General features: G+C 38.9%; 1 protein-coding gene across 3 annotated transcripts in view; it reads left to right on the top strand.

Moving 5' to 3' along the window:
- ATP8B4 (ATPase phospholipid transporting 8B4 (putative)) overlaps positions 1 to 12,392 on the top strand; it is a 229,095-nt gene extending 216,703 nt beyond the window's left edge. For all 3 annotated transcript variants that reach the window (XM_083183964.1, XM_083183963.1, XM_083183965.1), the window contains 5 exons: positions 2,671 to 2,754; positions 3,038 to 3,283; positions 5,669 to 5,807; positions 6,958 to 7,088; positions 8,552 to 12,392. In XM_083183964.1, coding sequence (XP_083040090.1) covers positions 2,671 to 2,754; positions 3,038 to 3,283; positions 5,669 to 5,807; positions 6,958 to 7,088; positions 8,552 to 8,833 — 882 coding nt within the window. In that variant the 3' untranslated portion in view covers positions 8,834 to 12,392. The remainder of the gene's footprint in view (positions 1 to 2,670; positions 2,755 to 3,037; positions 3,284 to 5,668; positions 5,808 to 6,957; positions 7,089 to 8,551) is intronic.
- Positions 12,393 to 14,289: the final 1,897 nt, after the last annotated feature.

The raw sequence follows: 14,289 nt of genomic DNA, 5'->3' as shown, positions 1-14,289 counted from the left end.
AGCTCTAAGAATAGCAAGTGATAAAATGAGACGGTCTGAATAAGAAACAGTGGGGTGATTCTTTCATATTTAGGCGTGTCTGGCTTCAATGTTCATTTATTACAGAACAGTTTCCAAATGTTCAATATCTTTACAGATGTTAAAAAAAGAGGTACAAAAATGTTTCAGCCTAAAATGCGTGCCAAAATATACATCAAATATATTGATTCAACCTGTTTATTTTAATTTTTTTTATATTGTGTGTAGAATTTTGGTCAGTTTAATTACACATTATGTTTCTGATCTATTGTTGCATGTCAGATTTTTGACATTACAATTACCTGAATGTTTGTTAACCTGCCAGACAGCAAAGTCACCTTACAAAAAGAAAATCATTGTTTTCTTGATCATATCATTTTCATTTGAAACATCTGCTCATTTTTCCATGTTTCAAACACATGTAGGGAAATGGAAATGCTGACTTCATTTAGATTTCACAAAAGTACTGGATTTTTATGTACAGTATCTGTACAGCAGCAGATAGGAAAGCGTGTGACTCTCAAATCATGGTGGGTATTCCAGTTCCACACCACCCACTGAGCTCTGTTGTACAGATATCCAGTCTTCAGTCATGGGGTGACATTTTCTAAAAGGTGAATTGTAAACCCTGGGGGTTTTGTGGCAGTTTCTCAATCAGTTAATTTACCAAAGACAACACCACTGAGATAGCACACTGTAGCATAGAAAACAATTGAATATGAAGCACCATCAGTGTTTTATACCTGTGGTCACCAACCCATAGCTCATTATCTCCAAGCAGCACTCCAAGTGGCTTGATCACTCCTCTCTGCCCGTCCCTTTCCTATGGCTGCCGTCTTACCCCGCCTGCCTGCTCATGTGTTGCACTCCTCAGCCTCAGAGTAGACAGATGCTAGAGATCATATTTGAACTCTAGCATCTGACAGGGAGCACAGCACTGCAGCGTTACCTGGAAGTGCTGGGAGCACTTAGCACTGATGCCACCCTGATTGCCACATGGAGAAAGATGCAATTTTCAGAAAAGCTGCATCTTATACCATGAAACCCCCTGGCAATGAGCATTAACCCTTGGCAATGAGCATTGACCTCCTGGCAAAGAGCATTGACCCCTGGCCATGAGCATTAACCCCTGGTAAACAAGCATTGACCTCTTGGCAATGAGCATTGACCCTTGACAATGACCCATTGGCAGAGAGCATTGACCCCTGGCAATAGGCAGGTTATTTAAAATTATTTAGAAGCCTTTCTGTGGGCGGCATAATGTGTAAGGGGCATTTATCGGTTATTAAGCAGATCTTTTTTTTCACACATTTTTGTAGCTCTTCAGGAGGTTTATTGTGTCTCAAATAGCTCATAACCAAATAAGGTTGGAGGCCACTGGGTTATACCAAAGAAAGAATAGACCAGAAATGTATGAAGCAACCTTTTGAAAAATCTCATAAAACCACAGCAACAGACCGGCGTGGTATAAGTATAAGGAAGACCCGCTTTAAATAGGCAAATACAGAACAACACTCAAGAGACTTATAAAAAAAAACATATAACAATTAGCAATCACTTTATATCCTTCTCAACCTATACTCATAAATCCTCAAAGTCAAACTAACCAGCTGTTTCTGTCATGTCAGGAGAATGTTTTTGTAAAAGCACAATCAATTGAATATGAATTGAATAGCTCATAATCTGCAGTGGGGTTGGATACAGTATCCCAGTTCTTAGCATGCCGGCAGTCACAAGACCGACACGGCATTCCGACACCTGGAGTGCAAGTATATGAAACCTCTCCCCTTCTATCCAGCAGCCAAGCCCTAACCTGCCCTTCTTATAGCCTAACCCTAACTCTACACACACACACACCCTGCAGCCAAACCCTAACCCTCTTCCTAGTGCCTAACCTTATTCCTTCTACAGCCTAACCCTCCCCAGCATACTTACATCCGGGATGAGGACTGTCCAGATTCAGGCAATGGTCTTCTGACCACGGCATTCTAAGCATCGGGATGCTATTTATATTCTATGCAGTGGGTTTGAATAGAAAATGCTGGCAAATAGAACATGCTTTGGTGAGTTGTCATTTATAAATCACCAAGGATCGAAGGCAAATTCAGTTTCGACACCAAAACCACTACTCGGTAAATGCTATTAAATAGACCAGTGGTTCACCACAGGATGCCTCAGGGCAGGTACAGATGTGGACCAATTCAAATTATTTATAGTCAATATAACAAGAAAAAAATAAATACTTCCAATAAATACTGTATAAAAACGATATACTTATTTTTGTTTGCTGAATTTCTCAGTAAGCAACTTTTGGCCTAGATGTGCCATGAAAATCCTTCTCATACTCTAGGGAGTAATGATGCAAAAAGTCTGGGAACCACTGAATTAGACATACTGTAGATGCCCACTTACTTACCTGAAATGTGCCAGAGTTCTGCTAAAATTGAGTGTAAGTTAACACCAACCACGTTGCCAATTCAGCAATAAGGAAGTCCGCACATGCTGGAGGTGACCTTTTATGCATAAAGATTTATTTATTTGCTGATATGTTTATTTATCTATATTAAGAAAAGTTCTGCATGTATGAAATTATACTTTTTGTGATTAGAAAATTGATTATTGACACAGGTTATTTTCTAATTTCTCTTTCAGACAGTCTACGATCAGTGGTTTATTACGCTGTTCAATATTGTATATACATCACTTCCTGTCCTAGCAATGGGACTGTTTGATCAGGTACTCTATCAATCCGCTACTTAAATAACATCACCTTCTTTTTAGGTTTGAATACAATTTTGTTTTCATTGCCATAATTACATGTCTTATTGAAGATCTCAAAGTGTATTTTTAATGGTGGATATCAGGAAACCCAGAAACACATACACTTGATATACATGTTACTATAATCCCCTTTATACATAGTCATTATTGTTTCATTAGAAAACTTAATCTAGAAGTTTTAAAACTGATATATATGTGAAAAGCTTACTAATCTGTTATGTATGTGATTTATTTGTAGGATGTGAATGAACAAAACTGTATGGACTACACTAAACTGTATGAGCCTGGCCAGCTGAACCTACTATTCAACAAGCGCAGATTCTTTATTTGTATATTACATGGGATTTACACCTCTTTCGCCCTCTTCTTCATCCCCTTCGGTGCATTTTTTAACACAGCTGGTGAAGATGGAAAACATATTGCGGACTATCAGTCTTTTGCCGTCTCAGTTGCTACAAGTCTAGTGATCGTTGTTAGCGTCCAGGTAATATACCACAGTTTTAGCAGCTCTCCTCATTCATACTATAAGTAGGCCATTTCTGTACCCACTGGGAACTTTTTGTATTGAATTATGGGAAACTTTTCTGCACCAGAAAATCCCACAAAGTGTCATAACTTTGCATGCATTATTATTATAATTATTATTACATTTTATTTATTCCTCCACCCCGCTTTTGTCAGTTCATTGTAACAGTGATCATTAAGTGTTAGGCATGCTGGGATGCTGAAGGAAGATGTTTCTATCAGTGCTGGTATCTCAGTGACAGAGGTGCTAACCCGCTGCTAATAATAATGCTCTTGTCCTTCTTGTTGGAGGACTCTGGGACAGATTAAGCTACATTCAATAATTTTGCTGCATTGAAACTCAGGTTATAAACAACAACCATTTGCACATGTATTTAGAATGAGCCCTGGCTGAAAACGGACAATAAAAGCACATACTAGCTCTGGTGTCATATGATAGTTACCTTATATACTGTTTATAAAGAGGAAATATGGTCTATTTATAAACCAAGTTAAAGCTGACAACATTTACACAAACGTTCAGTAAACTAGTCTTTATAATGTGTGCATCGCATAGAACTATGAATCTTCATATTTATGTTTACAAATAATTGTAAATGTCCTGTTGATTAGCATAAAAAACATTTAGTAGCAGATAAGATCCATGCAAACCCATTTGAATTAATTACAATTTTTAGACCTTATTGTTTATTTATTAACAGTTTCTTATATAGTGCACACATATTCCGCAGCACTTTCAGAGTATAGTTGAACACTCACATCCGTCCCTGCCCCAGTGGAGCTTACAATCTATATTTCTTACCACATGTACAAACACACACAGACAGACATTCTAGGGTTAATTTTGTTGGGAGCCAATTAGCCTACCAGTATATTTTTGGATTGTGGGAGGAAACCGGAGTACCCGGAGGAAACCCACGCAAGCATGGGGAGAATATACAAACTCTGCACAGGTAGAACCATGGTGGTAATTGAACCCATGACCTCAGTGCTGTTAGGCAGTAATGCTGACACCATCCGTACTGCCCTGTTATATCCATTATTTGAGCGTTAGCTTTTTATATGAAGGATAATGTGATCATGTTGAAATTAACAATCATCTTTGTCTCTACTACCTCTGCTGGTGGCCTATTTCTTTTATTTACCACTTCACTGAAATGTTTGTTTTCATATTTCCCTTTAATCTTCCATACATACCAGTTTAATGGGTGTAGTGTGTGTGGTGTACAAAGGCCCCTGAATCCCAAGGGGGGCCATACCGCACACACTGCACCTATTTTCTAATACTTACCCATCGGAGACCCGCGTCAGGAGCTCTGCAAAAATTGCCAGAAAAATGGTGCAGCGGCCATTTTTCTGGCGATCTGTACATGCGCAGTGTAGTCTGAGCACTCTAGTGTTCAGACTCCATAGTGCAGCGAAGTTTCACACATGTGGAGTAGGGTCTGAGCACTAGAGCACTCAGACCATACTGCTCACGGTGCAGCTCCCAGCAGTGAGGAGGGGGCTCAGCCAAGGAGGCTGCACACAGGCCTCCTCCTCTCTTAATACACCCCTAATACATACAGTACTCTTCATAGCACATCCTATGTACTAAATAATCCCCTTCCTCTGTAGCGGAACTTCCTTCCTGTGAAAGCCAAAAGATACTTGAAAGCACATCTCTCATCTCTCCTCGACATTAACATTGGGTACAATGGACAATGTATCATTCTAGTAGCCAATTTGACCCACATATAATAGCCTGCGTGTTGCCGGAAATTAAGTGATTATGGAGATTTAGCCCATAGATGTAAAACATCATAATTTAAAAGGCAAAACAAGGTTGATTTCACCTTTTTATATTATTGCCCCATTAAATGTACAGATTCAGTTGCTGGAATGACAGAACGTTCTGCAGCTCACTGTGCCATGTGGGTTATGGCTTCCAGAATTAAACACAGTACTCAGTTGTCTCACCATTTGTGGCATCACTTCTCTCTTTCTGCTACGGGTCCTTCTTTCCAATGCAACCTAGAATCTGACTGGTCTTCCTCATTGCTTTTTCTATATTGAGTGACCTGACATAGTGACTCTTATTTTCTTCCAAGCAGTTGTCCTTTTCTAAAGACCCTGGTTTTCTCTTTCTTCCTATTACATTGGTTTGGTCTGCCATGGTAAATTGTCACACCACCCATAGAGAGTGCCACCTTGTGGTAATATTATCATGATATATGGTAAATGCTTTCAAGCATTTACCAAGTAACCATTTTGAATCAATCCTATGGAAGGAGAACATCCATACCAAGCAATATTGTTTTAGAAATAAATTCAGCATGTGATATGTGCTTTGGTTGTGTTGCAGATTGGTCTGGACACAAGCTACTGGACAGCTATTAACCATTTCTTCATCTGGGGCAGTCTGGCTGTGTACTTTTCTATTTTGTTTGCCATGCATGGAGATGGGATTTTTAATATTTTCCCCAGTCACTTCCCTTTTGTAGGTAAGTTGAGTTGCTGGATTTACTGTACAATGCAGATAAACTTTTAAATAAACATTTACAAGTGACATGCCAGTTAACGGATCTATACATAAATCTGTTGATTCCTAAATTCCAGGAAATGATTTGCTAGGCTTTATTACAGAGTAATCCAGAATTTAGGATTAGTGGTGTGCAGTTTCTTCACTAGCATGCACGTGTGTCTGGGGCCTGTTTCAGAGATGGATGTAGGAGTTGCATCCCAAGCAGGTTTCCAAGTATCGGGAATCTGCAGCTATGCAAGGTCCATTCTGCGCATTTTCAAGAACGGGCCTAGGTTTGCCATCAAAGGGAGGACTACATTCCTAGAAACTGGGTCATATTACCCCCCGATTTCTAGAAGGGGAGATGCAAGAGACTGTGGGGTAGATGTATGAAGCAGTGATAAGGGAGGAGAATGGAAATTCAATGCTGTTTGAATGTGGCATTGAACTTCCACTTCCGATTCATGCCCTAAATGCAATGACACCTAGGATTGATCAAATATAAAGTTAGTTTGCAATTTTGCTTTAGAAAGATGTACAGTATGTCACAGCAATACTAGTACCACTGTTTAGTGTGAAGATACAAGAGGATAATACAGGAGCCATGGTCTATCTAGTTCCTTGGTTACTTATAATGACACAGAGTGGAAAAACTGCTATTTGTATAGAACAAATGACATGCTGATATTTTAGGACCACTAAACCGCAAAAATGTCTAGTTATAAATAATAATCGCAAATGTTTAAAAATTCTTATGCTTCACGTTATATACTGTATTTTTAGTATCTTTAAATTTAATATTCAATCTTTCTTGATTAGGAATTGTGCCCTCCCCACATTTATTTATTTATTTAGTTTCTTATATAGCGTAGCAGATTCCGTCCTTCGCACCCGTTATAAATTGCCTGGTCAGTGTTAGCTCCAGCCGTGGATACCATACAAAAGACTGTGTCCACACACAAGCCATGCAAATGCCCCTTGTGTAACCATCCACTGTATTTGGCTAATTGTGTGCCTGAACATTAGTGCATACCATTGTGTTCCTGTTTTTGCCTAGTGTATATGTTATGTGAATAAAATACACATGTCTTTATCCAAGATGCAAATCCATTTTTTTTTTTATTTAACAGGAAATGCTAGAAATTCTCTAAGCCAGAAAAGTGTTTGGCTTGTAATATTCCTGACCACTGTGATTTGTGTCATGCCTGTACTGACTTTCCGCTTCCTGAAGGTGGACCTAACACCAACACTAAATGACAAGGTAGTAACCGGAAAATGTGTCCTGCATCTCTCTGTTAGGTCCTTTATGACTTTTTTTTCTTCAGATTTTAACAACCCTGAGCAAAGTCTGCTTTCATCTAACATAATTTCTTATATATGTACAGTATTTATAAGTATGAGCAGGTATGTTGGGCTGCATACCTAGAAAGGAACTATAGTGGTATGATAGTGTTCAAAGAATCTTAAGGACTGTACCATATTTCTCAAAACAGGGTTATTCACTTATCAACATGTTAAAACTACTGAAGTAATAGGTTCTTGTATGCTTCAGACATGCACTCCATCATCAGATGACTTGTTTACTGGCTTCATGCAACTTTTACTAAGAATTATTTTATTTATTATCTCTCGGGCTACTGTTTAATTACATAGTGAGCCAAGAGCAGCTTGCGCTGTTTGCCCTGCGATACTTGTGTCTGTAAGCAAGTTTTCTGTCCAGTGAAGACCAAGGGACAGACAATGTGTAGGTCAACACCATATGGTCGACATTGTCAAAATGTCGACCACAACAATGGTCAAAACGTGAAAAGTTCAACATAAGACTTTCCTGGTTTTTTTTTTTTTTTATCATCCACATGGAGTCCAATTGGGAATGGAAAATTGTACCAAGCACAGTGGTAGCCGAGTGAGGCACCTGGGCCGAAGCAGGGTCCACTAATTAGGGCTCTACATACTCAGGTATTAAAAACTCGTCAACTTTTACAGGTGTCAACCTTTTCCGCATTTCCCCAGACATTGAACCTTATTCTAATCCGTTCGCAGCTGGCGTTCATTCACATGGGGACCAATGTTTGCAGCCGCATTTCTGCACATGTGCATACCCGGGTGCGTGCGACCACAGCGAACACTGTCGGGGAGTTGAGCGGTGGTGCATAATCACACCCATGGGACCACACAGTGTTTCATGGGTTTTCCCATGCAATCGGGACCGTTTCCATGGTAATCGGGCCGTGATTTGGGTGCCAGGTTTGGGCAGGAGACTTCACTGGATGTCTCCTGCCCGTCCACTTTCTCCAGAGGGTGCAAGCAAATATAAGTGACCTGAGAGTCACAACCATGGTCGGCAACCATCAAATGTTGTGGGTGTTTACCCACAGGCTGCATATGGATGTTTATGTTAAACATACCATTCGCAGACCCTGTACACTGAGCGGGGGGGTGGGGTACCACCATTCACAGGGCAGGTTTTGGTTGACTTGCAAGGGTGCGAATTTGCATCCGAGCGAATAAACCAGAATAACCTCCATTGTCTGTGAGTTACACCACATCGGGCAGAAACAGACAATGAAGCTAGGAGTAGAGAACAGGGTAATTTGAAAAAGTTGTAAGAGACGTATATACCAGCCTAAGAGTGAAGTCTCCTGCGGTGCATAATCCCATTACTTCCAGTGAACTTTTTGTACATGTGGCAAAAATATAACCGGTTCTGTTGGTCATTTTCAGGTACGATACTTGCAGCAGGCTAAGAAGAGACGGAAACCATTGGCAAACCACATGCGCAGGGTGCACAGGACTAGCTCCAGGAGATCTGGTTATGCCTTTGCTCATCAAGAAGGATATGGTGAACTCATTACATCTGGCAAAAACATGCGTTTTAGTGATGCACAGGCGTCATCAGGCCTGGCAAAAACTATGCTGAGTAGTACAAGCTGGATAGAGAATTTACGAAAGAAAACTGCAGAGAATTTTAATAGTTTCAGCAGTGACAAAACTTCAAAATTATGAAGTATGCAACCATAGTTGGGGCACTTGTTTTTTTGTTGCCGCTTTGGAATTTTTGTTTATGTTCTTTCAGTTGCCATATTTTTTGTATATTTCTCTAATATTCATTGTGTCTTTTACAAAACCAAAGGGAGATAACCTCATCTCCTAATGCTTATCAACATTAAGGGGCTGTCTGAGCACACAACATTGTCCATTGAAAAGACAAAACATCCCTTGGCAAATGCCCCTTGTGTTGCAAAGACTGCTGAAGATTCACTGTAACTGAACAGCTGCGGACGTCCATACTGTGATCTAGAACACAGCACTGTAGTCTTGTTCTGACCAGCAACTGTTTATGAATGTCACAGGCATCTGGTTCTAAACATACACTGCACAATGTGCTGGAATGTTTTCAGGATTCTATATGTACACTAATGGTACATACAGTCTTAGCCTGACCATTAGTGGTGTCAGAACCAATGTTGTACTGTTATTCCACACATACAATATATTCCATGCTAGTATGCCCAATTTTTAGTTCCAAAATGGTCTTCTAAGCAGGGTACTAGTCCTCTGTTCACAACAATGCTGCTATTCATGGTTGCTGGAGAATGACTTCTTCCTGGATGTGGCCGCTCTATATACAGCTGTCACTGGCGTTCATTTCAGGATTTCAAAGTTAAAACTACAACAGAAGATTTATGTATTTTTTCTATGCATCCCTAACCTAACTTACTGCCTGTCTTGCTGATTTGTATAGAAGATATCCCATTAGAAAGCAATATATAACTGTGACATAGCCAGTGTATAGTATGTGTAATAATACAGAATATACAGTTGAGATTTATTCCATGTGGGACTAACTACATTCCTTCCAATACACAATGAATGTCTGTTACATTGCTGCCTTTCCAGCATTATGAATGTGAGAACAGGTGATTGAAATACTGGTCTATATAACAGTATTGGGACGCATGAAACTTTAGCAAGCGATAAAGTTGAGAAGTTGCCCTTAACAACTAATCAGCTAGCTATAAGTCGACTGGTTGCTGTGGGCAACTTCTCAACTTTATCTCGCTCACTAAGGTTTCATCAGATTCCCCCAATCTAGAATCTGCTGTGAATTAGAAAAGTGAAGCAGCCATAAGACCTTATAGAGTGGTCCATTCATTCAGTTATCACCTGATAAGATCACTTTACTTTTGTAAAGATGCTATTTTTTATTAGAATGGAAATATGAAATTGCTGACTTACCTGCAAGGAAGACAAACAATTACTCAGGGGGATAACCATTCGTATAATGCCTACGGATGTGTACTGCAGAAACACCTTGCTCACACACGTCATTAGTTAAAAGTGAAATAATAAATCCCTGTGCCTGAAAGTGCAGACAGTATCACCAGCCGTACAGGAAGGCATTATCACAATTCAACAAAAGGCACTAAAAATGGCTTCAGGTTACCTGTACTGGGGGGTTAAGTAATGCCCACAGCTTTATAGCTTTACACTTAATAGAATTCATTCGGTGTAATTGAAATATCTAAAATCCAGAACAATACTGGTATTTACAGCTATGATGTAAATATATTGTTCACATGGTAACGGTTGAGCTCCATCATTAGTCATACAGTTGACATAAGCAAGACGTAACCTGAACCTTATTTTTTCTTCCATATAGTGTGTATGTATGTATATATATATATATATATATATATATATATATATATATATATATATATATATATATATTCACAATGAAGCAGCAACAACTTAAATAGATTATGCACTATACCTACCCAGAACTCCATGTATAATATTGGAAATCTGCTTCCATTCTGACTATGGACCATATTTGCCTACTTTTCGTACCTACCTAATGCGCGTTAACCCATAACCCAGTTTGTTTTTAAGTCTGCAATTCATTCATTATGCCTGCCTTTCATTCATTATGCCTGCATTTCATTCATTATGCCTGCAGCTTTACCATTATCCCTGCATTGTTTGCATTATTTCTACATTTTGTCCATTATTCCTGCATTTTGTTCATTATTGCTGCGTTTAGTTCATTATTCCTGCATTTCAACATTATTCCCGTATTTTGTTCATTATGCCAAATACTTGATTGTGTATTAGTGCTGAATACACAAACCGCTTTAATATAATAAACAAATAGGGAACAAAGACACGTGGATGCACAAGAAAAGAGAAGGCGTGACCAGTACTTCCATCTTACTGGACCTTGGCCTCTTTTGTTCCCCTCCCCACAATTTGCATGCTTTACCCCCAGACTGATTGGGACAAAACTGCCCTTCTCGTGAAGAAGGGACAGATCTATTGTGGGACAGCTGGGAACTAGGGTCATAGGGGGTTATTCTGATTCACTCGGAAAGGCACAATCACTCTCTAATGGACAAACCATGTGCATTGCAGGGGAGCTGATGTAACATGTGCAGAGAGAGTTAGATTTGGATGTGTGTGGGGGGAGGGGGGGTGTACTACAAACTGATATCTATATTGCAGTGTATAAATAAAGCAGCCAGTATTTAGTCTGCACATAAACAATAAAACACCCAAATCTAAAACTCTCTGCACGTTACATCAGCTGCACCTGCAGTGCACATGGTTTTGTCCATTAGAGAGTAATTGTGCCTTTGCGAGTGCATCAGAATAACCCTATACTGTATAAAGCAGTTTGTGTGATCATTAGGTGCATCTCATTCAGTAATTTCTGTACCTTGTTCTATAGGTTGACTGTGTATACAATGAGGTAATATCTATAGTTATGTAGTACAGTTTAGAAATTGAAAGCCAGTATCTGTTGATTGTTCATAACAACACCACTGTCTTGTGGTCTTCATAAATATCCCTCATTGTATTAGTGTATTTCTAAACAATGTCACTTGGTCAACTACGGTAGACACTTATGAAAGTAAAACCTGTCATGTTTGGTTAATCTGCAGTTGCCCTTTGCAGTTGTTATCCCGTCTCCTTTAGTTATGCTCATACACCTGGATCTGCAACGCCATCCACAAATAATTAATTCTGAGCAATGCATACACAAATATGTTTGATTGTTAGGACTGCTGGGAAACAAATGTGCTTTAATGTATTCTGCAACATGCGCTGCTGTCTGGGATTGGTCCTAATCCCATGTTAATATTTGGAATTTAAAAAAAAAAGATATGGTGTAAACCGTTTTGTAATTACCGAAGGCAAAAAACTCTGTATATATACACACAATAAATATACAGTATATATACATATATAGATATATCTATATATAGATAGATATAGATCTATATATAGATCTATATCTATCTATATATAGATAGATATATATCTATCTATATATAGATAAGTATATATGGATAGATATTGATAGAAAAAGATGTCTTTATTATTTTAGATACTTGTATAGTTTAGAGTACTATAAAATATATGGCTTTTGTTTTGTGCGATAGAGAATTTACAACTCTGTTCATGACATCATACCAAAGAGTTTGCGCTCTTTTGTAACATAAGGTTTACATATGTACATAAAGTTCCATAATTTATTTAAGTTCTTTATATACAGAATATTTTCTATAAATATACTGTTTCTAAGTAATTATTGCATTGTGTGATTTCTTTACGACGTTTATTAATATTACTAAAATAATAAGGGCAATGTCACACTAGTATTGTTACATGATAGAGGGGTATTCAATGCACCTGACGACGAGCTCTCCGGCGAGCAGTGCTGATAGCTCGCCGTCACAGTATTGTACTCCCTCCCCTTCACTCGCCGTTTGGACGGTAGAAGACACCCTCGCCGTGGGATTGATTACCTCCCTTAGTGTTACATAACAGTTAAGATTTTATACACAAACATAACTAAAAAGGTTACCAGCATACTGTAGGCTAGGTTCTTCTTTCAGTTAAGGGGAGGATGGCTATATATTTAAAGGTTTTTTTATTTTAGTTTTATATTTAAAATGATGGCCATTCATATCAGATTGATGACGACTGGCATCTCTTTTATGCAACTCTGTCAGAATATGCTCAGGTCTGGTGACGGGGGGTACTAAGGGTACATGTGTTTTGGGCCCCAAGTTTCAGGGTAAGAGATTTAGGGGTAGATGTATGAAGCAGTGATAAGGGAGGAGAAGTGATAAAGTGCCTGGTACTTTAACACCAGCCAATCAGCTCCTAAATGTCCCTTTTTAAACCCAGCCTTAACAGTCAGGAGCTGATTGTCCAGTGATAAAGTACCAGCAACTTTATCACTTCTCCTCCATTATCACTGCTTCATACATCTACCTGTCAAAAACTGAGCACTCCATCTGGCCACCCACAAGTAGGCATAAAAAGGAAAAAAATTATCAAGCCACCACAGAAGATGACTCTCAGTTGATAAAATCTCTCCAAGAAAAGAAAAATTACATTTAGTACTTATTGCTTATCACTATTGTTTAATAAATATTATAAAATGGAATAAACAGATTAAAACCAGCCCGTGTACCAATTATGAAAACTTATAAGGATGTGGATGAAAGGTCTGCAATGCCTAGGTAAACAGTCAATAGGTCGACAACAGAAGTTCTACAGGTAATTAGTCAACAGGGACAAAAGGTTGACACAGTGAAATGGTCAAAATGAGTTTTCTACAGTTTTTTTGTGTCGATATTGACATGGACCCCCGTTAGCTTCGCTTGCCACTTTACCATTTTCAATTGTAGTCCACGTGGATGGCAAAGTGTGAAAAAGTCCCAAAAATTTTTAAAAATTGTGCAAACCTTTTCATGTGTTGACCATTATGTCGACCTTTTAGCTGGCTGGACCTTTTGTCAATGTCATCCTATTGCATGTCAAACGTTAGATGTAGACCTATTGACCGACTAACTAGACAATGTAGACTTTTTCAACTGCTTCCCACTTATAATGATCTAAAGTACTAAACTCACTTTAATCAATCATTGCAATGTCAACCAAAAAAAACTATATTACTGTAGATGACTGTGGAAAACAGAGGCCTTGATCCCTCCACCCATCATTTGTATAATCATTTATGTTTCTAACTTCTGTGCTGTAGAGTAATAATATTATTGATGACCTTGCCCATAAAAAGTTACATTTTCAGGCGGAAGAGATAATAGTGGCAGGACAGGAAAGGGTGAACAGGAGAGGTGTGGTAGCATAGGGGGGAAGAAACAAGGGGCAAGATGTGAGGATATATGCAAATATGGGACCAATTATAGAGCATGGCAAGTGGCATAACACCAAGCAGTCCTATGCAAACTATTGTTTTGAAGGGAGAAATCCAAGGCACAAATCCTAGTGTCCACCATCCAGCTCTAGCAATGACGAGGTTCCAGATTGCAATCTATATCCTACTCACTTCTAAATTACCATGTAGATGTCAGTTCCATCATAATTGACTAGTGTCAACCTCCCTGTGATATGCTGTCTGAATATTGGAGCAAGTACATAATCAAAAT

Source organism: Crinia signifera, chromosome 4 (genome assembly GCF_055691185.1).
Source record: "Crinia signifera chromosome 4, ASM5569118v1, whole genome shotgun sequence".
NCBI lineage: Eukaryota > Metazoa > Chordata > Amphibia > Anura > Myobatrachidae > Crinia > Crinia signifera.
The sequence above is the reverse complement of the archived record's forward strand: the minus strand, read 5'-3'. Positions and strand labels throughout refer to the sequence as shown.